Source organism: Ceratotherium simum, chromosome 17, assembly GCF_057802395.1.
Source record: "Ceratotherium simum simum isolate JZ-2026a chromosome 17, ASM5780239v1, whole genome shotgun sequence".
In the NCBI taxonomy this organism is placed as follows: domain Eukaryota; kingdom Metazoa; phylum Chordata; class Mammalia; order Perissodactyla; family Rhinocerotidae; genus Ceratotherium; species Ceratotherium simum.
The window spans coordinates 30,286,048-30,311,356 of record NC_141916.1 but is presented as its reverse complement, the minus strand read 5'-3'; the positions used below and the strand labels follow the sequence as shown (position 1 = coordinate 30,311,356).

The 25,309-nt window shown below is 41.4% G+C and overlaps 1 protein-coding gene across 1 annotated transcript in view; it reads right to left on the bottom strand.

The window, feature by feature from the left end:
* The window catches only part of PKP2 (plakophilin 2), an 81,666-nt gene extending 56,764 nt beyond the window's left edge, over window positions 1–24,902 (bottom strand). Inside the window, exons 1-4 of the mRNA XM_014795885.2 lie at window positions 24,633–24,902; window positions 10,710–10,822; window positions 9,643–10,340; window positions 2,042–2,177 (exon numbers count right to left, since the gene is read on the bottom strand). Of these exons, the coding sequence (XP_014651371.2) occupies window positions 2,042–2,177; window positions 9,643–10,340; window positions 10,710–10,822; window positions 24,633–24,855 (1,170 nt within the window). The 5' untranslated portion in view covers window positions 24,856–24,902. The remainder of the gene's footprint in view (window positions 1–2,041; window positions 2,178–9,642; window positions 10,341–10,709; window positions 10,823–24,632) is intronic.
* Between the last annotated feature and the right edge of the window lie 407 nt (window positions 24,903–25,309).

The following is a 25,309-nucleotide window of genomic DNA, read 5'->3' as shown; positions in this document are numbered from 1 at the left end:
AAAGGATAAACAAATTACGGTGTATCCATACAATGAAATACTACTTTAGCTATACCCACAAACATACACACACACACATACACACACCTTTTGATACACACAACATGGATGAATCTCAAAAGATTAAAGCCGTGTAAAAGAATCCAGACGAAAAAAGCATATATACTATATGATTCTATTCATATAAAATTCTAGAAAGTTCCATATAATATATAGTATAGAAAACAGATCATTGGTCACCTGGGGACTGGAGGTGGGTTGGGGAGGGGTGGGATGCATGAATTATAAAGGCGCACAAGGCAACTCTGGAGGTAATGGATACGCTCATTATCTTGATTGTGATGATGGTTTCACGGTATCAAAATGTCAAAACTTTGTCAAATTGAACCTTAATAAAGCTGTTAAATAAATGAACAAACAAAACTGGTAAATTTATTTATTTTTTTTATTTTTATTTTTTGTGAGGAAGATCAGCCCTGAGCTAACATCCATGCCAATCCTCCTCTTTTTGCTGAGGGTGACCAGCCCTAAGCTAACATCTATTACCAATCCTCCTCCTTTTTTTTTCCCCTTTTTTCCCCAAAGCCCCAGTGGATAGTTGTATGTCTTAGTTGCACATCCTTCTGGTTGTTGTATGTGGGATGCTGCCACAGCATGGCCCGAGAAGCGGTGCGTCGGTGCGCGCCCGGGATCCGAACCCGGGCCGCCAGTAGCAGAGCGCGGGCACTTAACCGCTAAGCCATGGGGCCGGCCCCCAAAACTAGTACATTTATACAACAGAAATCTATGCAGCAATTTTAAAGAATGAAGATTTTCAAGATATAGTGTTAAATGAAAACATAAAGTACAGAGCACTGTACATAACCTACTACCATTCGTGATTTTGTTTTAAACCAAAAAGGATACTCAACCAACCCATCCAATAATTGTTTCTACATGCATAGAATATCTCTGAAAAGATACCCAAAAACTGATGTGAGAGAGAGAGAAACAGAGAGGGAGGGAGGGAGTAGGAGAAAGAACGAGAGAGTAAGAGAGAAAGAGGGAGACGGGGGTAGGCTAGGGTTTCGAGTGGGAGAGAAACTTACTTTTCATTGTACACCTTTTTGCATCATGATTTTTCCCCCCACAAATGTACCAGTTTTTAAAACAAACATAAAATGATCTATTGATTCTATTTGGAGGGATCTGTCCTACAGGGAACACTTGTGGAAACGGCAAAAGATCTACGTACAAAGCTGTCCACTGAACCATTGTTATCATATGCTAATGAAATTGTTTAATAAAAACAGAAATTGGGAAACATTTCTTATATTTAACATATTTTTTAAGATATAGAAAAGAATAGCCTAAAATGTACACTCAGTCACTCTGTCTTTCTCTCCCCTACTCTCCCTCCCAGAAAGATCTGAAAGTACAGACTGGATAACAACTGCCTCTGGGGATGGTTCTAAAGGGGGAGGTTGGGGAGACAGACAAAGAAGGGGGAGGTTTGTGTAGTGATTTACTCTCTAAGTTTCTGAATTGCAGGAAATTTTTTTGGTAGTGAGTGTGTATTTCCTTTTAAAGTAAAAAGTCTCAATGAAGATTTTTATTTTTACTTATTTTTATTTTAATTAATTTATTTTTAAAAATTGAGCTATAATTGACATATAACTCAATGAAGTGGGTTTTTTGTACTTTATTTTTATTGCAGTAACATGAGTTTATAACATTGTATAAATTTCAGGTGTACATCATTATACTTCTATTTCTGCATAGATTACATCATGTTCACCACCCAAAGACTAATTACAACCCATCACCACACACATGTGCCTAATCATTCCTTTCGCCCCCCCTCCCCCCTCCCCCTCTGGTAACCACCAATCCAATCTCTGTCTCTATGTGTTTGTTTGTTGTTTTTATCTTCTACTTATGAGTGAGATCATACAGTGAGGATTTTTAAAAATTTAAATAAATTATTGGTTTCAGTTTGCAGGGCCACCATAATAGATGTGAAAGTGTGCTAGTTTTGCACAGGACTTAAGATGATACTCACCCTTTTCCGTGCTTCAGATTTCTGGAAGCACTCATGCTGTATGAAAGTAGCCGCAGCAGAAATCCTGGACAGCGGTGTGTGGTCTGCATCGAGCATACTCACTGCTCGCTCCAGAGTCATCTCCGTGTCTGCATTCCTAGACAAAGAGTCACAGTTTCAGCAAAATTCCAAACCTGCTCTCTCCTGCCTATCAACCTGATCCTCCAGAGATGACGTGGCTAACACTGGGAAGCACCTAGAACATCTGAGCCTTGGCTCTTCTTCAGCCAAAAGAAAAATCAGCCCCTGAGATCAGAAGGTATAGGAAGCTAGTAGCAGAAACACTCCAGCTCTGGCCAGACTAGCCTCTGAAGATGTCACTGAATTGAGTAGAATCATAACATAACCCAAAGAAAGAGACTGAACTCCTTTTAAGGTGAATATGTGTAGTATAATTACATCCTAAAAAGTGACTTTAAAAGGACAGTAAGACTTTATATGGAATTTAAAAGACATTTGGTCACAGAAATTAAAAATTATTCCTACCCTGGTAATGTCACACACCTGTACAGAAAACACCTTCTCTCAAAAGTCATTAGATTTTTCTCAAAGCTGCTCAGAATCTGTTATTTTCCCTGAAAATGAGTTTTTAAAAACGCATTCTAAAAGTGTTCTTATTTAATGAATATAACAGTATGTAAACAGTAAAAGCCAGGAAAACTGAGTTTATTTTGTTAAAAAAGTTATGCTGGTGTGACAGAATCCATCAGGAAAGGTAATGATTAAATGCAATTATACATATGCTTTTTCTTAAAGAAAATAATTTTATACACATTCTTACCATTTGCTTTGCCAGTGGAATGCCGTTCATTTCATGTCTACCTAGTAGCATACTTTTGCCCTTTATTAATTTGGGTAGTTATAGTGATGATGAAATCTGATGCAGTTTGAAACAGAGAGGATCATTTATAGAAGACAAATAAAATTGCCACTTGTAAATCGATAACTCCCAAATGCCTCACAGAACAATGTTTTTATCTCCCTCTTTTACTTCTGCCTGGAGGGTGACTAGGTTAAGGCAGTCTGTTGTCAAAGTCTGTTAGCACGTTCATGCATTGCCTCAGAGAAACCATACTTAGGACAGCAATATCTTAGAACTGTGGCTAAAGACACGCCTTGAAGATAACCTATGACCTTTCTTTGGCTTCAAAGAGGGTTAACGCCTGATTCATTCCAGGTAATGGAAATTCCGAACACATTCTGGGTGGGTGTTTTCTAGTACCTGCTAGCAAGCAGGGTGAGTAAATTCTCTCTTTTATCAGGCTGACCCACTAATATATGCACAGATGTACAGACATGAGTGTGTGAAGTGTTGTGAATGGTATGTTTGTGTATAGGTGGGTGTGGCACAGGTGAGGGGATAAGAGTAATGGACCTCATGACTAGAAACTAGTACCCACTGCTTCTGAAACACATGTTCAAACATAGAAGTGTTACCTCATGAGTATCGGGGTATTAAAATGAAGCAGAAAGCTGTGGCATCCATTCTGAGACTTATATAATGATCTCATATTTTAAAATGTGGTGCCTCAGGAGCCAATTTAATCAGTAAAAAATGTAGGTTATTACCACTGAAACCAGAATTTGAGTCATTTTTATTTAATATAAACACAGCTTTTAAAAGAGATGGAAATATTTTACATGCATGGACTCCAATGCCTTTACAGAAAAATCAAAACTCTAAAAGTCTCAATCTTTATAATAATTTTAAGTTTTTACCATCCATCACTTTAGGTGTTTTAACTGATGAAAGATCCTTCATAACATAAGAATAGCCTTCTGTTTAATGCAACTTTTTTTTTTTAAAGATTCAGCCATTAATCCACTTCATAAGTCATAAATAACTCAGGAAAGTTTCAATTTCCCAAGCCTCTAACACCCACAAATAATTCCATTATTCTAATCCTTTATGTTTCTGAACACGATTCACAAAGAAGCTCTGTGTTCACTCCCAGCCAACCCAATGTTACTTCACTTTATATGAAAAACGATTCCCAAACTGAGTGAAGACTTCCTCAACAAGAAGGTTGCTACAGCTGTCAGGGCATCAATTTTCTGTTTTGTTATTGTCTGTGAAGTCCAACTCTATAACACGGCGGTGGGGTACATTCTGACCCCAATCTGGATCCATCTCCTGATATCTTCAACCCCCTCTCTTCCCCCTCCTCTGATTGACTACCCCATCCTCTAATCACACTGGACTTTTAAGCCTTCTCTAAACACAGCATGCCTCTTCAGAAGCCACTCTCGCTGATTTTTCCAGAAAGCCCATCCTTCTATCTAATTCTTATCCATTCTTCAAGACTCTATTCAAATATCATCCCTTCTGTGAAATCTTTCCTGTGCCCCTATATTCTCAGCTAGAGCTGTTCCTTTCCTCCTCTCTTCTCCCACACCACTCCTGCCTCCAACCCTTTCTCTCTCTCTCTCTCTCTCTCCTTCTTCCTTCCCTCCCTCCTTTCCCACTCACTCATAAAACACTTCTTGAAGCTTGCAGAAAAGTGGCTTGGGAGATGGGGTTTGGGGAGGGAAGGATCAGGAAGAACAGGTGTTCCTGGACCGCATCACCCCCGAACATATTCTCCAGAAATGAGTCTTTTCAACAACTTTAGTTAATACGTTAAAATGATGTCAATGTAAATGAAAAATGTAAGAGGAAGCAGTGTAAAACATCAATGGTCAGGGCCGGCCCCGTGGCTTAGTGGTTAAGTGCACGCGCTCCACTGCTGGCAGCCCGGGGTTCGGATCCCGGGTGCGCACTGACGCACCGCTTCTCCGGCCATGCTGAGGCCGCGTCCCACATACAGCAACTAGAAGGATGTGTAGCTATGACATACAACTATCTACTGGGGCTTTGGGGGAAAATAAATAAATAAAATTATAAAAAGAAAAATCAGTGGTCAGAACATGAGATGACACTGTGAAGATGAAGTAAAATATCATTGGTCAGCATGATGAAAGCAATGCTTTGGAAAGGTGACTTTGGAGTGGATATGTGTTTCTAGAGACAGTACTGAGGACACTACGAGAGTCTCAGCTGAGGCAATAAAGCCGTGAACTGGGCTGTTAAAAATGGAAATGGAAAGAAAGATACAGTTGAAAGAGACCTGAATAATCAAGGAACTAAAGAAGTTGACCTGAATAATCAAGGAACTAAAGAAGTTGGTAATCAAGAGGATGTGGAGGGAAGTTAACATGACATCTCTTCTGCTCTGTGCCACTCTATGTCACAAACTTGATTGGTGATCCTACCAGAGGTCCAGTCTCTCTTCTTAGTCTCCCTCTACTAATCCCAAAGCACATTGCTCTTTTGTTCTCTGAATCCCTATAGACACTAGTATGTACCACACAACCCAGCACTTGATGATGTGTCTTACTTTCTTTTTCACTGATCCTCTCCTAAACCTTCATATATCCCACTCATTTTTATCTCTTATGGCGTTTACTACAGTGCTGGCTACATTGGAGGAACCTAATATTCTTTTGCTGAACCACCAGTCCCCCACTGGTACAGAAATCATGTTTTCAGAAAAATTGACCTAGAATTTTTTACTTGGTGATTTCTTAAGCCTCTTTCATCAGGTTGATTTAGAACAGATGCTGACTGTCTCTCTCTTATTCCAATGTCTTGGTTTTCATCTGCATTAGTAACTGTCTGACCAGCCATTCTTCTTTTGAAAAGAAAGATCCATTGTTTAATAACTTATGTCATTAGGTAGGTTTATAATTTTATCTAGCTACTCAACAGGAATGTTCCACAAGTGTAAAGGAACGTAAAGGAACACTTCTTTACATGTGGGACTTTTACTAGACATAAAAAAGTAGATCTCCAAAACAGGGGCTGGATAGAATTTGAAATGTGAGACAACGTAAGCAAAGGAGAGCAGAGTGTGTCGTCTCAGAGGCAGGCCTCTCCGGAGCAGCCTGGGGAACTGAAATGAGCCATGGGGCACATCACAGGAAGTAAGAGAGTCAGGCACAGATGCCACCTTAATCATTTATTTTCCTTATTTTAGGAAATACCTCTGACCCTCTTTCCTTTCCATAGAGAGCAAAATTTTCCAGAAGAGTTCATTTCTATGATTTCTGGTCTCTAGGACAGCTACTTTGGGAATTTCCAAGAATACATTTCTTGCTCTTTACTTTAAATTTCTTGATCCCAAGTATTCCTTCTATTCTGTGAAATATGATTAATTATTCTAATTAAATTTACCCTAAAATATAACCTGAAATTGTATGGTTAATGCTTCTTCTAGAATTTGAGCAACAAAAGAACTTAGATGGCAAAAAGTAAAGAGTTTATATTTCGTTTCTTCCTTCTTTAATTTCTTCACTCTTTCACCAGACATTTATATGATGCCTATCATGGACCCACCTCTGCTTTAGGGTGCTAAGCATATAAAGATGATAAGACACTCACAAGTAGCTCAAAGTCTAGAGGGGGAGCAGATAAGTAAATGAATAACTACAATATATTATTCTAGTACAGACACACACACAGTGCAGCTACCTGGGGCACCTAAACTAGATTGCAAGGAGAGTAGTCAGGGAAAAGGTGGTATCTGAGCCGAATCCAGATATGAGTAGCCAGGCAAAACCAGAGATACTGAGGGGGAAAGAGATAGATAGATAGATAGATAGATAGATAGATAGATAGATAGATAGATATAGATAGATAGATAGATAGATAGATAGATAGATAGATAGGAAGACATATATACATACATGTTAGAGAAAGGAAGGAAGGAAAGAAAAAAAGGAAGGAAGGAAGAGAAGGAGGAGGGAGGAAGGGAGGAAGGAAGATGGATATATGAATATCTTCCATTAAGGGAAATAAAAGTGGTTCCAAGTGTTTTGAGTGTTTGTGTGGGTGTGTTTGGGGATGGTGGTGTTCAAGGGTGGAGGACAATAGAAAGAGATGAGACTGGAATGATAAGCAGAGGTAAAAACATGGGCCTTGTGTGCCATGCTAAAAAGCATGAAAACTTGGTGGGATTATGGGGAGAGAACACATCAGATTTGGGAAGATCATTCCAACAGTCCTAGGGAACGGTTCTGAGTGAGCAAGACCAGAGGCAGAGAGACCTATGGAACAGAGACAGAAAGAAGGGTAAAAATTTAAGACCCATTAAGGAGATAAAAAATATGGCTCAGTGACATGTGACTATGGAGGGAAAAGATAAGAATGACTTCCAGGTTTGTAAATGGTAGGACTTGAGTAGGAGGAGACGGCGAGGAGTAGAGGGTAGGGAGGAGCTGATAAATTTAGTTTTGGATTTACTGAGTTTGGGATGTCCAGGAGGTTGTTAGAAATACACATGGATCTAGAGTTCAGGATAGAGGACAGTGCTGAAGATAAAACTCTGGGAATCAAAGGATACAAGTATAGTACACAGGGCCTCTCTGAAAGAGCACCAAGACGTGGAAAAGAAGGGTTATGGAAGATGACTCCTTTGGACATGCAGAAAAGAAGCATCAGAGACTAAGAAGAAATGACTGGAGAGGTGAGTGGAAAAGCAGGAGAGGCTGGTGCCCTGAAAACCAAGGGAGGAGAGAATTTCAGAGACAGTGGTGTCAAACGCGGCCCTTAGGTTGAGTAACATAAGGACTGAGTATGTGTCTGCTCTGGATGTAGTGATAGGGCAGTCACTGGTACATTTGTGAGGAGAATGTTTCAGTGAAATGGTGGGGACTGAAGCCATATTGCAGTGGGTTGATGAGAGATTGGGAAGTGGCAGGGTGGTTTAAGAAGCACGCACAGGGTGGTGGGGGGGCGGGCAGAGGGATGGAGGAAGAGAAGAATGCCAGTTGTTGGAGGATGTGGCGTGACAGTTTTGTTACTGTTAAAATCATTTTGTTAAAACTGTGCCTAGCATATGGGCCGGCCCGGTGGCTTAGCGGTTAAGTGCGCGCACTCCGCTGCTGGCGGCCCGGGATCAGATCCCAGGCGCGCACCGACGTACCGCTTCTCCGGCCATGCTGAGGCCGCGTCCCACATACAGCAACTAGAAGGATGTGCAACTATGACATGCAACTATCTGCTGGGGCTTTGGGGGAAAAAATAAATGAATAAATAAAATTAAAAAAAAAAAAAACAGAGGGGCTGGGTTATAATCTAGAATCATCAATGTAAAGCCTATAACTTCTTTAAAAAAAAAACAAAAAAAAAACTGTGCCTAGCATAAATCCTAGACTATTGGAGACATTTAATAAATTTTGTATTATCCATTTAAAAGCCTTGATCAGCTTTTTCCTCCATAAATAATTACTTCGTGCATTTTTCTTCTTTATAATTGTGTCCATATTGACAAACATCTGCTTTCTACAAGAAATGTTAGAAGTCTCATGCTCAATTTTGCTTTATAAAAAATATTTCCTGGGCCGGCCTGGTGGCATAGTGGTTAAGTTCGCGTGCTCCACTTTGGCGGCCTGGGGCTTGCTGGTTTGGATCCTGGGTGCAGATCTATGCACTACTTATCAAGCCATGCTGTGGCATACGTCCCACATATAAAGTAGAGGAAGATGGGCATGGATGTTAGCCCAGGGCCAATCTTCCTCAGCAAAAAGAGGAGGATTGGCAACAGATGTTAGCTCAGGGCTAATCTTCCTCCCCGCGCCCCTCCCCCCAAAAATTTCCTGCTTCAAGATTAGGTTAGTGCTCACATCTTTTATCACCAGTGCCTGCCTAGTCAATGAGTATACTGCACAATTTCACTTAACAGGATGATTAAATGTAACAACTTCCATTAAGCAACTTGAGAAATCAAATACCACATATTTAATATTTTACCACAATGATACCACACCATTATTTTAGGAGATACTGATTTAATCATTCATTTCTCAACCTTTCTTTTAGTAACTTCCCCAGTTTATGAAATTTGTGCTTCAGCATTAAACTTGAATAAGGGTTAAGTTCCAAAGACTAAATTAGTCAAGCCATAAAGTAAATAGGAGAGGCAAAGGAATGACTTTGAAAATTCAATTATTTTAATTATTCAGTATTGCCAAAAAATACCCTCCAAATCACTGACACTAGAATCAAAAAGTAAAAGTGTCAGGTATCAAAGGAAGGAAGGAGACATCTGAAAATTAGCTCTCAGTCATTTCACGGTAGTAGTTATCAAAATCGCATCTGAGGTCCACCCTTAGCACCAGGGATAAGCATTTTTGCCTTTTTCCTTCCTTAATTTCAAGCAATGATTAAGCAAATGCACACAATTATCCATTTCTTGGTCTACTTTGGAGCTAGCTCTCATTGAGAGTAGATTTTCACATAGCCAGGGGTCAGCCATCCCTTCAACCAGCATCTAATTTGGAACAGATGGACTAAATGTCACATTTCCCTGCAAAGTTGCCATATGAACAGGTAGCTTGGCCCCTGTCCCTGAGGTAAATAGGCTAATCTGTCAATTAGGCAGCTGCCTGAAAAGTCATTATTTTAATCCCTTATCTCTGGAAGCCTTTCTCTGCAGCCCCAGAACTGCCAGCTCACGCTGTACGGGCTGTGGGAACAGAATGTGCTGGCACGGACTGCGCTGTAGATTGAGAAGGGGACTCACCCAAGCTGGGAGTCAGTGAAAGTGCTTCTCTCCGCGAACACGTTCCCACTTCCTCCTGCTGCCACTTGGCCAACGGTCATGTGCGTCCTCCTCCCGCCTGAATCCACAGTGACACTGGGCCCGGCTTCCCTCAGCGTGCGGGTGCTGTGGAAGGAGCTCTGATGCCAGGAGGACCGATTGGCCCTGTTCTGAGTGATGGGCTGCAGGGGCACCAGCGGCCTCACCTGCCCAGCAGCAGGCCCTGAAGTCAGGTAGTTCTCTTTCTCTAAGAGGTTGCCCATGCTGTGACTGGTCCCAGGCCTGGGGTACGTGAACACCACTGGGTTGACAGGGGCACCGTCAAAAACAGAATCGTTAACAGACCCGTACTGGTACCGTCTATGGTAAGTGTCATAGTGGCGCTGTCTGCTCATAGCCCCGGAGTGGTTGAAATCCACAATTTCTGAGCGAGCGTATCTTGGTGGCATAAGGAGGGTGGATCTCCTGCTCTCTTGGTACTGCAGAGTGTGCCCGGCCTGGCTTCTCTGGTTGTACTGGTAATCATTGTGTGAGTAATGCACCCTCTCAGGGCTGCTGTCTGGAGAAATCTCAAGTCTCCTCAGAGGCTGCCTCAAGGATCTTTCTTCCATTGACTTCTGTGAACTGTACTGCACCGTTCCTCTCCCCCAACGACCTTCATAAGCGGCGGTTGTGCCTGTCTGCACGAGAGAGAAATAAAGTTTAAATGAGGCATAAACCAGTTTTCATCTTTGTTGAAGACTAACTCTTCCAGGACTGTTACACGAGGCGTCCGTTTCTCGAAACACGTGGACAAGCTGGCCCCTTTCTGGGTAAAACCTGTTTTTAAACAAGACTGGGTGGACTTGGTTGACTAGTTATTTGCACTGGGATTTGACATTAATTAAAGTCCCCACTTTTCCATGGCAGCCACACAAAATCAATCCTCTCATAATTTATTTAGGAAATAGTAATACTTGGAAAAGGTAAATACTAAAAAAAAATCTATGGAAGTTTAAAAACGTTTTCACGGTAATCCGATAACCAGGTTATATTCTTTGGTATCCTACCTTAAGCATGTCATAGGTTTTAGTAACAGGGGAACGCCCGCCAAAAAAATCATTTTCAACCAAGTGGAGGTTGTAGACATACTCAGGAACGCTGCTGGTTCGGTGAAGATTTCCTGCAATCAAGCACATATTAAAATAATAGAAGTGGGCCAAATAGTAGTTAAAGATTATGTAACAATGGTATATTTTAAATTTAACTAATTAAGGCCAGTAGCAAGTATTAGATTTACATTAGTGTTTTTAAGTGCTGGTTTAACATCACCCTTGGATGTGGCAAATGATTAAAGGTTATCACAGCATTCTCTACAAGCTTTTCAAAATCAAAGTTGAATTAAAAATAAAAAATACATATTTTTTGAAATTAATTTTTTGTTAAAAAAATTTTTTTTTGAAGAAAGGGAAAAAAAGAGAGAGAAGATTTTCACAAAAATCCAAAAATGTTTGTTACAGTGCTGAAGAATTCGGGAATCATTCATGGGCTTAGGCGGTCTGTACTATAAAAGTGCAGTTTCTCAAGTCAGAGGAGAACTCTGTTCCCAGGGCAGGAACTCACATGCTTCCTGAGTAGTAGATAGGTGTAGGCAAGAAATACAAAGGAGACAACAAATATAGTGGTGACTCAACTCTACTGGATAAGAGAGCTGTATAAACCACAAGGTGGGTCAGCGTGGTCAAGAAAACATGGATCAACTTGAAAAAAGTCAAGGCATTTGGCAACAGGAGAGCTTGGCAGAGGAGGAAATCAACTCTGCACTACCAGTGAGTGCTTCTGTGGAATCACCCGTTCTTCTTAGTTCGGTGGTCTAATAGCCAGCCCACTCTCCTGCAGACACTGAGTAGGAGGCAACCCTTCCTGCCCAGTTCCGTGGGCCCTACAGGGACTCTCAACTGATGCTTGTCTCCTAAAATACTCCTCTTTGAACATGAAATCAACAAATCAAAGAGACTTATGCATCCCTATGTTCACTGCAGCATTATTCACACTAGCCAAGACATGGAAGCAAGTATCCATCAACTGATGAAGATGTGGTGTGTATGTGTGTGTGTGTGTATATATATACACACACACACATACACACAATGGAATACTACGCATCTATAAAAAAGACAAAATCGTACCATTTGCAACAACATGGATGGACCTTGAGGGTATCATGTTAAGCAAAATAAGCCAGACAGAGAAAGACAAACACTGCATGATTTCACTCATATGTGGAAGATAAACAAATACGTGGATAAAGAGAACAAATTAGTGGTTACCAGAGGGGAAGGGGGTTGGGGGGGTGGGTGAAAAGGGTAAAGAGGCACATATGTATGGTGATAGATAAAAATTAGACTATTGGTCGGGCCAGCCCAGTGGCATCATGGTTAAGTTCGAGTGCTCTGCTTCAGTGGCCTGGGGTTCTTAGGTTCGGATCCTGGGTGCAGACCTACGCACCGCTTATCAAGCCATGCTGTCCCATATAAAGCAGCGTCCCATATAAAGTAGAGGAAGATGGGCATGGATGTTAGCCCAGGGCCAATCTTCCTCAGCAAAAAAGAGGAGGATTGGCAACAGATGTTAGCTCAGGACTCATCTTCCTCAAAAAAAATAAAATAAAATAAAATTAGACTATTGGTGGTGAGCATGATGCAGTCTATACAGAAACTGATATATAACAACGTACACCTGAAATTACACAATGTTTTACACCAATATGACCTCAATAAGATAATTTTAAAAAAATAATAAAATAAAATACTCCTGTTTGAGGAGGGGGTGGTAGAAGACAGTATTGTGACCCTCTTCTATCTCCCTTATCTTTCTCCCAGTTTTTATTTGTTCTTCTTCTGTAATCTCCCACTGCGTTACAAAAAAAAAAAAGCTAACCAAAATAATCAAAGATCTCTACAACCTAGGTAATTTCTAGTTCTCTAATTTTAACCAAAATTTCATTTTCTGTCATGTAGCATTCTTTTAGAAATCAGAGGAAAAAGTACTTAATTAACTCTTGCAGGCTTCAGAGACTCGTGAAAGATGCTGAGAATAAAACAACACAGGCTGGCCCTTTCCAACACAGTTGGAACATACCAACATTCTTTTCCAATAAATTGATATAAAGTCAAAATTTAAAAGTTAAATAGATTCACAAGTGATTTTGAGGGGGAAGGGGAATGGAGATTGTTGTTGCCAGAGAGCTAAAAAGTATGAATCCATCCCAAATTATGTCTGTACATATGTCTTATTTCCTGGAGCCAAACAATCTGGCTGATAAACAAGTTTCAGGCCTCAAGGCGTCCTGGGGGAGACAGCTGCAGGCTTGTAACTGTCACCCTAAAGACCAGATAAGTTGAGGTAAGCCAGGCATCTGCTGTTTCTAGGGGCCTGGTCTCTCCACAAGGGCTGGCAAAAGATCAGGCAGCCCCTTTATTTTTAACCTCAATGACAGAAAATGCCTGGAACCTGGACACTGATGAGGGAAAGGAATCTTCTCCACAACCCCAGAGCGAATGTTGAGAGAGGCCTTAAGGACTCAACTCTCCATGCCTGCCTGAGGATCCTGCCCAGGCTGTCTGTGGTCCCCAACTCCACCCCAACTGTTCCTCACTAGCCCCCATCCCCACCCCAGGCTATCAGAGAGGCAGGGCTGCAAGGATCCTGCTGGTGTGGGAAAGGAGGCTAGCTGGGCTGGTCCAGGGACCATCCTGGCTCTAATCCCAAAGGATCTGGGGACCAGGGTGCCCTCAGCACTGGGGATGTTGAGAGGGGGCATGGAGTAGGGGGAGAGGCAGGGGATTGCTGAAATTGGGCTGCTCCAATAAAACAGAAGCCTTTTCTACCGAAGTTGTGGACAGGCAGAAAATTATCAGTCAGTTGATATGTAAGAATCCAAATTTATTGTCTTTTAAAAAAGTAGTTATGGGGCATCCATGTTCAAAATTTCAGAATGCATGAAAATTGAATATATAAACATCAGTGACAACATAGAATAGCATATATGGATGGTAGCTGGAACTATGAATTCCTGTTGCTCTATAATAAAATGGCAGATGCTGAAAGGGTGCGATTTTAGAAATCCAAGAAAACGTCTTCAATGGGCCCCTCTGGCCCATCATCGCCCGCAGTATTACCCTGGTTCTCCTTCCAGGAGCAGGAAGATATTCAGGAACAGTTAATAGGGGGCTCCTCCATCTTTAAGCTGAAATTCTGGCAAGGATTTTTAAAACGTGTAAGAATCTTTGGACAGGACCCAGTGAAACCGTGCACCCAATCAAAACAGCTAATCAGTGAGCTCTATAATCAGGCCTGTGCAAGTAAAATGTTGAACTCACATTGCTGCTGGAGGTTGTAAGGCTTTTTAAAGCAACTTATATGAACTCTTTACATTCCAATATTACTTTTCCTTAAGGAGCTCAAATTATTTTATCCATTTCTTTTCAATATTCCGTGACGCAGAGCCAGCTATTACCATCTCCCTTTATAAACAGGGCAACTTAAATTACTTGCTTTTAATTGCAGAGATTTAATATCAGGTTGGAACTCTGGGTTCCTCCTTTCCACCAACTCTGCTGTTTGACTGCATTGTGGCTTTTCTGAAACTGCCCTTTATCAAAGCCCTGGAGGGATTATTATCATAGTTTTTGATATGAGGACCAAAAACAATCATTCTCTTTCCTCTAGAACCTTTACCTGGGCAACTCCAAATACTCTGTAAAAATAGTAATTCTTAATTTGCTGACATAAGTCTTTATAAGGAAGCTTCTCCTTCAGTTTTCAGATGAATGAACCGAGACCCATTTACTGGTTCCCAAAATAACTACAACATGGTTGGTAACAGGGAATAAAATAAGATAGGATCTTTAAACCACAGACTCTCTTCCTGTGCCAGAAACGTGGAGACTCCTGATATTCAGGCTGCCGGTTGGCACAGAAGATAGTTTCTCTGGTTAAAAGTGCAATCTCAACAACAAATAATGCATATTAATTTGCCTAGGCAGTCATGAGTTTGAGCTCAGTATAGTGGATTAAAGATGAATTAGCAGCTGTGTTCTACGATTTTAAAGAAATTTTGACCTGGGTGGAATTTAAAGAAAAAGGCAAATATTAATCAGGATGGAAACTAATCTCTTTAAGGCAAGTCATTATTTTCTGTTCAACCAGAGAATAAAATATATAATAATGACTACTGAACATATAAAATAATTCAGCCATGCCCTTCTGCAAAAATAGAAACAGGAAAGCAAATAAAAACATATTATACATACAGGCACATCCTGGTTTAAACAAATCCAACATGAAAATCCAGGTGTTCTGACATGGAAAATTAGGGTGTGACTATATTTCAAAGGATTCGTTTACTTCACAAAAGGATGTAGGTATCTTTTCAAGGCTGAAGAAACCTGTGGACTTGGTCTGGAGGTTCCACTCTACTATTTTCTGTGAGTCTGGACAACATCACTTAGACCTGTTCCCCAAAATTCCAGCTACTAACAGTTGCTGAGAGAGATGTTTACCAGAGAAAGCATACATTCAAATGCTTTTAAAATTGTAAAGCAACATGCAAAAATAAGATATGGTTTTAAAAAGAGAATTTGGGTCAGAAAAATTTGTTTTTCACACTTTTTCATAAATTAATCTGTTTTAGAAGGAGAGAGAAACTAACTGCGCGCTTTAATTTACACTGTGTTGTATTTCAGAGTTTTTATTGTGGTAAATTTACCAGTGGTATTGAATTTGACTTCTTCTGATTATTTCTGATTGACCCAGCCACTGAGGATCACGATGACATTATTGTGGTTCTTCCAGCCATTCATTCCACTTGCACAAGGCGATGATTTATAGGGATTATTTCAAATTAATATTGACTCAGGCAACGTTAGCCAAACCTTTTCTTCTAAGAACACCATGGACAGTTTATGGGCCCATTTTAAGGGAAATGAAGGAGGTAGTTACAGAACAACATTCAACTCCACCTTCCTCAAAAAACAAGCAACTCAGGTCAAAGCAATTGTGGGGGTTGGGATGGGATGGGGGTGGGGGGGTTGGTTTTGATGGTGGAAGGATTCCAAATTGCTCAGAAGATTGCAGAGGTGTAGACCTCACAAGATAATGTAATTTTCTCTTTCCTGGTCTGAATGTTAATCTGAATGATATGATCCCTAAGCAGCTGTTCACAGGAAAATATCTTGGTTTCCAGTCCTCTATGCAAGCATGGTCCAAAATAATGGATTATTGCTAGGGTTAAAAATAATAAATTGATTTCCATAATCAGTTTTTCCTTTGTGGGTTTTGTGAGCAGCTTTATTACCTAATTGGCTAAATTTAATACATTTATGAAATCAAAATGACAAGCTTCTATTGTGACTCTATTACCTATATCTCAGCAGTTTAAAAACTCAACTGCAGCTTCCCTTATGGTGAGTAGATGATAGTGAATGGCTAAACAAACAAAACCTTTATATAACCTGCTTCTATTAGAGAGGAGAGAGTAGCGTTCACATTCAGAAAAGGATCTTTTCTTTCCAGTTTTTAGCACTCAAAAGCACGGTTAAAAAACTGATTTGGTTAAAACTGAGCTCTAAAAGGAGAATTTGTAGAGATGTATTAGAAATTCCCATGAAAACAGGCATGGCTAAACGTATGCAGAGAAATCAGTAGGTGTTCACTACTGGTACTGATTTAAATGCCACACTTAATTGTGTTCATAATCACAAGTAGCGGCCTTCACAGTGTGGCTTCACAATGGTCTTTTTGGTTAGAAAGAGGGCCTGGCAGTCTTAAAAGCTATCACCTTGTATTTGGTCTTTCTACAGCAATCTCTGAGTAACAACAGCTCTCTTTCTCCACAAACCTTAAAAAGATATAAATTCTTCCATTAGAGTAAAATTGGGGGCATGTTATTACAGGTGAGACATGGCATCTTGAAACTTATTAGAAGGAGTTTGTATAGCAATTCATATTTAAATGGCTCCTTAAAGTCATTTACTAACAAAAGTAGGAACTTAAAAGAAAATGTGAAATATGTTAGGACCCATCAAGAACCATACATCAGGACTCCAGAGCTGGTGAAGCATTTTTGTCTGCCTGTGTGGGCATATAACAGGATTCATTTCCCTGGACTTACGTTAAAAAAAAAACCCCAAAAAACAAACCACTTCTTTTATCTTCTTCTATTCTTACTTCCTAAGAAAGTGACCCAATACTATGGAAACTACAAGGCCACACCTTTGATACAACTCAGGTAAGCACTTGTTCAGACTAGAAAATGAGTAGAATTTGTTGGTTTAAAAAACTGTGGTGAAGAATTGTTTTAAAGCAGACTAAAGTCTAATAATGCTTTGCATTATTGAAAAATTAACAGAAAGTGTGAAATGCCGTTATTGTGACCAGTTAACACAGCTCATGTAATCAACCATGAGAAACAACTCAGTGTATCAGGTGTACAGCTGGCAAGTCTTGGCCATGAGTTCTTACATAGTTGAAATTGCCAGGAGTCAGCATTAGTGGTATAGTGGTGAGCACTGGTGAGCTGCCTTCCAACAAGGTTGAATTTGCCAGGGACAGACCAGCTTTCCTGGGAGAATAGGTCACAAGCTCCATGTGCCACTGTGTGACTAGTCAATGGCTATTATCACTCACACAATATACCAACCAGCCACCAGAAGACCTTATTTGTCAGGAGCTCCCTAAGCAGTTTGAGGTTAACCTCTAACACATCAGTTTATGGCATCTTGGGGCAATCCTCAAATTACTGCTCTAGATAACCACAAGGAAATATTAAAAAGGCCCTTTTATATAAAATTGCAGGTGTCTATATCATGTATTTTGAGTAGCCAAAATATCTGATGACAGAATTTGTGATTATAGACTAGTAACTTAGCACACTGGTGAAGATGATACATCCTGGAAGTTCCTAAATCTATTAGTCCCTGTAACTTGTCTCCTTACTCTGGCATTCCTGCCAATTCATTTGCTGAGATAGCCCATAATGATTACTTGTAGGACTTTAGAACTACAATAACAACTACCACATTATACTCACAATGATGCAACTAATAGTCGAAAAGATGAATTTATAGAACTCACAAATTTAGCTGGTTTTTGCTTTAAAAATCTCACTACAGGTTTTTATAATGACTCTCAAGTCAAGCAATTCCCACTGCCTCTCACTTGCCAGGGCTAACCTCTTCCCTCCCAACTGATTCATAACTGCTGTCCCTCTTCCTTTAAATCCACCAAATCGGCCGAATGTATTTGCAGAAAACCCCTGCATGTTTCATGTTTCTCCCTTGCTGAAACATCTTCTGTGACTCACGATGATCCAATCTTGAACCTGCAGTCAAGATCTCCCTCTACCCTACGAGGTGGACGAGGGGGGAGGGCACAACTGAACTGTGTTTTGAGGGGCGTGTAAGAGTTAACCCGGCCAAGAGAAGGGAGGGAGGAAGAGACCGGTAGGGGTAGGGGTAGGGGCGGGAACACCCAGCAAGATAAATCGCACATGTTTGCTTGCAAGATAAATCGCACATGTTTGCCTGGTGAGGCGTGGGAGTAGCGGTGATAGGACAAAGTTTGAGAAGTTGCAGGCATCAGATCACGGACTTGGAATGCGATGTTGAATGAGGATTTTACTCCTGTAGATAACAGCAAGAAAGTGAGGGAATTTAAATCGGGAAATGATGGGATGAGATTTTAGAAAGTTTAGAAAGTTTAGTAGCTAGGTGGAGAATGGACTGGAGTGAGGCCAGATTAAAGCAGGAAGAGGGTGTCTTATCTTCCAGGTAAATTTTTACCTCCTTGACATAAAGAACCACATCTTTTACTACCACTTCTAGCTCAGTCCTTCATCAGCACTTGACAAGTTAATTGCTGATTAGTCATATTTCCTTGTGCATTCAAAATATCCTAGTTACACAAATTCAGCCTGCACTAATCCTCCAGACCACCATCCAGCTGGCGGACCGCCACAGTGGAGCCAAAATGTGAGGATGGTAGTGGCATGCGTGCTTTGTCTTGGAGTGGATGGAAGATGCTCAAATATTTTCTGCCGTTTCTCTGTCATTCTGGGAATACAACGAGGAAGAAAAATTTCTTTCCCCCAAACGTAGGCAGACTCTTTCTGAGTGATTAGAAAAGCAGAATGTTCGTTTTGGCAAGGTCGATTCTACATCTGAATAATAAATATTTACTGTCATTCTCTTATCTGTATGGCTTGAGTATTTATACTATTTTGGTGGTCTGAAGTAAGTTCCTATTATCTGTCAAGAAAAGTTACCATTTGTTTTCCTCCTTCAAAGCAAAAAGCTAATCTAGACACAATAATTTTGATGTAATTCTCCCTACCCCCATCCTACGGATGTATTAGTGAGATTTAAGATTTAGTGGGAATTAAGCTTTTAATGAGCAACACTTTCTTCTGGAAATCAAGGAATTGCAGAACTTTGACTATGATGCTTTGGCCAATTAATATTGTTAAGCCTAAAGCTGATTACTTCAAGAATATAAATACGTGGATTCTTTTAATGGTAATGGTGAGTTGTGTCTTCAAATGCTCAAGGTTCTTTCATCCTAATGTCTTTTTTTTTAAATGTCTATTTTTATCCAAGTCTACATGGTGGGCTCCCTTGCTCATCTTTAAGCACTTTACTTAACATAACAACTGTTTTTCTGTCCAATATCCAATCACCATTAATGGCATACACAAAAGATACACAGTAGATTTTTTAATATTTCTATTGTAAGATCTGAAATTCTGTTTATTATTCTTACCCTAATAAGTCAGGGGAATGAGATGGCTCACTCTAACACAAAGATTAAGTTTTCTTCTAATTTTGTCTCACTTGCAACACTGCCTTTTACCGTTTACTTCCCCAAAAGGGGTATGGTATTCACATCTTCACACATTCACGTACGTGCACAAAAGAGCTGGACTCCAACATTTATCTCAGAATTGTATAATTTAAAATTCTTGAATGTCATCTGAGATGGAACCAAATGATCTTATTATGGGCCATATTAATCAAGTCTGATTTACAAATTCCAGAGGTTTTAGCAATATATGTTATTATATTCCATTGCTATCATAGATAGGTTGCCAATAATATGCTTGTTCTCTCAGGAAAGAAAAATATAAAGCTTTTAATAATTTTTATTAATCAGACCAGAAATTCCATTCGAGTGTAAAATCCATGTTAACTATTTGAAGATAAAATAATGCAAACATGTATAGCCTTACTTTAATACATGGGGAAAAAAACTTAAAACTGATATCCAAAACAACACTTTAGGAGAATGAACCAATGTGAACAATAAATACTTAGAGTATCTAATTCAAGTGAGCTACCCACTGTTCCCATGATTGGAACCACTAGCACAGGGCACAGATAACATTAATGGAGTCTTACAGCTTTCTTCTCTTTAAGGTAATTTCCTGCATCTTATATGTGACACATACAGCAATATACATTTATAACGAAACACTCACAGTTTCATGATTCTGAAGAATCCCTACCATGCCCTCATTCAAGACCTTATCCATAAAACATGTGTTCTCACCACGTTTAGGGGTGGGAAGTTTATTTTTTGTAATCGCCATTTTGTTAACATTCTATTTCCTCTGACTAACTATAGTCAGAAGAATTTCTAAAGAACCACACCTTTTTTCTGTACTCAAGGGCAATCAATCTTCTAGACACTGAACAAAAAGTGGCCCACGGGCTATACTGGGCAGACATGGAGGTACACTAAATCAGGCGGCACTACTGACACCTCACATTCACAGCAGCATGGCCATGTCCCTGCCACCACCATCTAACTCTTTTTTGTCCCTTTCCTGATCCCTCATGCTTTCTGAATAACTAGTCACCTCGATCCCAGAATTGCTTCATTCCTGGAATTTCTTTTTGGCAAACAATTCATACAGGATTTAAACTATATCTAACTCCCCACCCCCAACACCTATTAATTGCCTTTTTTGGCACCTTAGCCAATTTTCAGTTCTTTCTCCAGAATTCCTTCTTCTTCCTTTTTTTTTTTTCGTGAGGAAGATCAGCTCTGAGCTAACATCCATGCCAATCCTCTTTTTGCTGAGGAAGACCAGCCCTGAGCTAACATCTATTGCCAATCCTCCTCCTTTTTTTTTTCCCTTTTTCTCCCCAAAGCCCCAGTAGACAGTTGTATGTCGTAGTTGCACATCCTTCTAGTTGCTGTACGTGGGACACGGCCTCAGCATGGCCGGACAAGCGGTGCGTCGGTGCGCGTCCGGGATCCGAACCCGGGCCGCCAGTAGCGGAGGGCATGCACTCAACCGCTAAGCCACGGGGCTGGCCCCCACCAGAATTCCTTCTGATTACAGATATTCCAAACAGATATTCCTTGGCCGGGAAACCATCTCAGTAAATGGCACGCCTCAAGTTTTTATGGTGGATTTCCAAAGAAGTTGCAAATTTTATTAGGATATTGTTTGTTGTGTTTTATAAGTATTACACACAACAATTTAAAATATGACTTTCTTCCTACACAGGAAGTGTGTAATAAAAGTAGTAGTACTTTCAAAGTAAGTGTAATAAATAGGAGATGGACATTTAAAATTTTTCCCTTGCCTAACACTTGGAATTCTGAAATGTCTTCTCTCTGACTTTTATAAAAGAATTTTTAAAATTCCCTACAATACAGACTCATTTCACAATGCTGCTATACATCTCCAATCCACCGCCTCCCACCCCTCTAAGAGTTACAGCCAACTTTAAAATGTTCAGCACAGTTTAAAACAACAGCAAAAGTTACAGTGATTTACACTGATACCCACCCACCTATACTAAGGCATTAGAGAGAAGATGACCTGTTAAAGACCCTTGCAAGGTATTTATCAACAATCCAGCCACATTTATCTCATCTCTGTTTTCAACAGATTATCTGCTGCCTCAATCTTACAGGTATGTCAACAATTCAGAATTCCCCAGGGCCCTGGAGCTAACAGTGGTTAACACCAGGGTCGTTTCTTCCCAGAATTTCTTGTGTTGATATAGGATTCTTTCCAGACCAGCACTGTTTCAACAATTGCTTGTCTGTTTCAACTTCAGAGTCAGGATAGCAACAGGGAAACAATAAAAACAATACTCACAACCATCACCAGCCCCCAGACCCTTTTCAAAGAACTTTAATTAAACAGCATACACCAACCACCCCTGGTAATTGTTCCATGGCATGTTGATGTCAAATTCCTTTGAAGTCGATTACTTTTTGGAGTTTCAAGAAGCTGAGGCTTTAAAGTAAGTAGGTGTTGTGTGCTGCCTTATCTCTCTGACTGACTTGCACTTCTGTGTAGGCTGCTGAGGTATTTCAGCTTGCTGGGAAGCTCCTGCTGTAATCAAAAATATTTCAAACGCTTTGTTCCTTAGTTGGAAGAGCCACTCAAGCAGTTGCCCTGAGCATTAGAGCAGAAGCACCAGGACAATGTCCTTTGTTCTACTGTATCAATTCTGCCAACAATGAAATATTCCTGCTGTTCCCTCCTAGCATGCTCTTCCTCCAACCATCTCCCTATATCCAATCCTATTGAACTTTTATGGTTTAAAATCTCAGTTCCTCCAAGAAGCTTTTCAAAATTCCCTTCAGCTGGTAGTCTAACTCATACTTCTAAACTCCATAATGTGTTACCTGTTTTTTTGGGTTGGTTACCATTTTTAACTTGATATCTCATTTTTTAGGGGGAGATTTCCTTCTTCAGACTTTAAACTCCTTGTTTTAAAGCAAGCAGAGTCTATGTTTAATTCAGCACCTCCACGTGAAGAACAGACTCATTTGATAGTTCTTGAATTCACCAAGCAACATGAATTCACCACGTGATAGAGAAGAGATCATGTGTGGGTTTGGGACTAAGCGTCCAATTAATGTTGAGAGACTGACACATTCTTCTTAGGTGAAATGGATCCTCCTATCTACCTTATATAATCGTTTTAAGGATATAATGAAACGCAAACATATTCTTGAACAGGGTTAGGCACATAGGAGACGCTCAGCAATACTCCCCTTCCTTCTGTTCATTCCCCCCATTTATTGAATAGTTGATGTCTCATTGCTCTTTCTGACTAACCATTCTCATAGCATAAGAAAGAAGATCTAATATGTATCCCCCTTTTGTCCTCCAAGCAGCAGAAGCTACTCTGGTTCCAGTTTAGCACTGGACCTGCACACACTAACGGGGTGCAATGACTCTACTGGTCAAAAATTGATCTCAGTTATCCTGGAGTTTTTAGTCTGACTTCCACATGTAAGTTTAGGTTCTTTTTTTCCACGCACTGTGGCAGTTCTGTGCTATCCAGACCGCCCCACTCTCTCAGGACTACCTCAATTTTATTTAGAGGAAAATGGGAGGGGTCATAGAGAGGCTTAGGGTCTAATAAAAATCCCAATTTGTATTCATAACCCGAAAGTTTAACAATATAACTGATGAGTGGTTTAAAAATTCAGGCTTAGTAGTTTAAATGCCAGTTCTGCCATTTACTATCTGTGGAAACTTGAGTGTTACTTAACCACTTAGTTTCCTCATCTGTATAATGGGGATTAAAACACCTACCTCACAAATTTTTTTTTTGAAACACAAATATAGTGAATGTAAACCACACAGTCCAATTCTCAGCACATAGTAGGCACTCAGTTACATTAACTATAATCATTAACATCTTCTCTCTGCCTTTCAACTATGTAAACACTGACTGCCTGATTCTTTAGGATTTTTTTACACAAATTGAAAACAATACAGCCTCCCAGGGTCTGCTGTTTTAAATCTCTGGTCTGGTCTGCAAGCATTTTTCTTTTTCCTAGTGGGTTCTGCATTTGCCATTGCCCAAGTGACTTCCCAGAGAAACAGGTCAACATTGCAGGCAAACAAACTGATATCCCAACTGAATTAACGGTTCAATTTCTTTCCTTTTGTCTTTTCTATAATAGGCCTATAATACTTTTATAATGAAAAACATAAATTAAACAACTAATAAAAGAGTTATTGTGTGGCTCTGATCCTCTGACTATTAACAGGAGAGAAAATGATATATCATGTTCTCTAATTTTCACAGCTGGTTTGCCATCTTCTCCTTCCACCTCCCCCGACTATCAATTACTAATATAGTGTTTTATTTTTTTTTTTAACCCCTTTCACCTCCAAGTTTAATTTTTTGGAGAGACTAGGGCTGTGCCCACGAGGGTGTCGCCAGGGCGCAGGGAGGCGGACCGGGCTGCCGCTGGCGGGGACAAAGTCCTCTTCCTCCTCCTCCTCCTCCGCGCGTGGGGTGGTTGTTCCCTGGCCCAAAGCCTTCTACCCAATTTTTTCACTTCCTAGATCAAGCACTCGCTCCGCACCCTGGGTGGAGCGCCCCAAAGGACCTGGGCGAGGCACCACAACCCCACTTTACAGGTTGTAGGAGCGCCAGAACTTTCAGGTTTTCTTTTCAAAATATTTCCGGGGGTCATAGACTCTTTAAAAAAAAATCTAAGAAAAGCTAGGGGCACTTTCTCCCAGAAAAATGATCATACCAAATTTCTGCATAGAATTTCAAAGTGTTTATAGACTTCGGGAGCCTCCAGATTAAGGCCCCGGGGGGGGGCGCGCAGGGGGAGCTGGTTAAGGAAGGGGTGAAAAATCTTGGACTGAATGCTTTCACATAGACATATACGTGCATTTAATATACGTAGATACATATATGACAAAGCTGAGTAAGAGATTATTTTAGAAAAGAGTGCTTTGCCCAAGTAAGCCGGTCTGAGTCTTGGGGCGCGACGGGTCATACAAAGGGACGGCGAGCAACAGGTGGGCAGAACCCCAGGTCCCGCACCCTCAGGAAGCAGCGAGTGGAAGCAACAGGGCGCTAAAGGTGTGGGAGGGATAGGGAAAGGGGTAGGGGGTAGGGTCGCGGCCGTCCAGGGGCCGGCGGGGCTCCACTCACCGTTGCCCACGAAGCCGCGGCCCTTCCGGGCCAGGGTCTGCTGCACCTGCTCCTGGATCCGCAGGCTCTTGGCCGCCTGGCCGCTGCGGCCGCTGCTCCCCGCCAGCTTCAGCTTGGCCTCGGAGGGCAGGGCCAAGCTGGAGCTGTCCAGCTGCCCCAGGATCTGCTGGCCCAGGACTGTCCGGATGTAGCCGCATTCGGTTGGGGAGCCCGGGGCTGCCATGGGGCCGGAGCAGGCGACCAAGCAGCTAGCCTGCCGCGAGACCTGCAGACGAAGCTGCAGAGGAGCAGGGGGCACTGGCGCGAGCCCCGCCCCGCCGCCCCTGCCCCGCCCCCTGCCCCGCCCCCCGCGCCGGTGGGAGGCCCGAGCCGGGGGGAGCGCGGCCTCGAGAGCCGAGCGCCCAGCCTCCCCCGGGGGAGGGGGCGCGGCTCCCTCCGGGCACGCGCACTCGGCCCGGAGCGGGGCGGGGCGGGGCGGGCCGCGCGCGCCGACACCTGGCTAGTTGGACCTGCCGGCTGGGAGGTGGGAGAGGGGCGCGGTCTGCCCGAGGTCGCGCCACTCTCCGAGTCGCCACGGATACCGCCTGCTAGCGCCGCGCCTGGCTCTATTTGCCTTGCTCGGCCTCCTCCCAGCCCTCGGAAAGGATGTGATTTATGCCTGATTGCGGAGGGGCCGC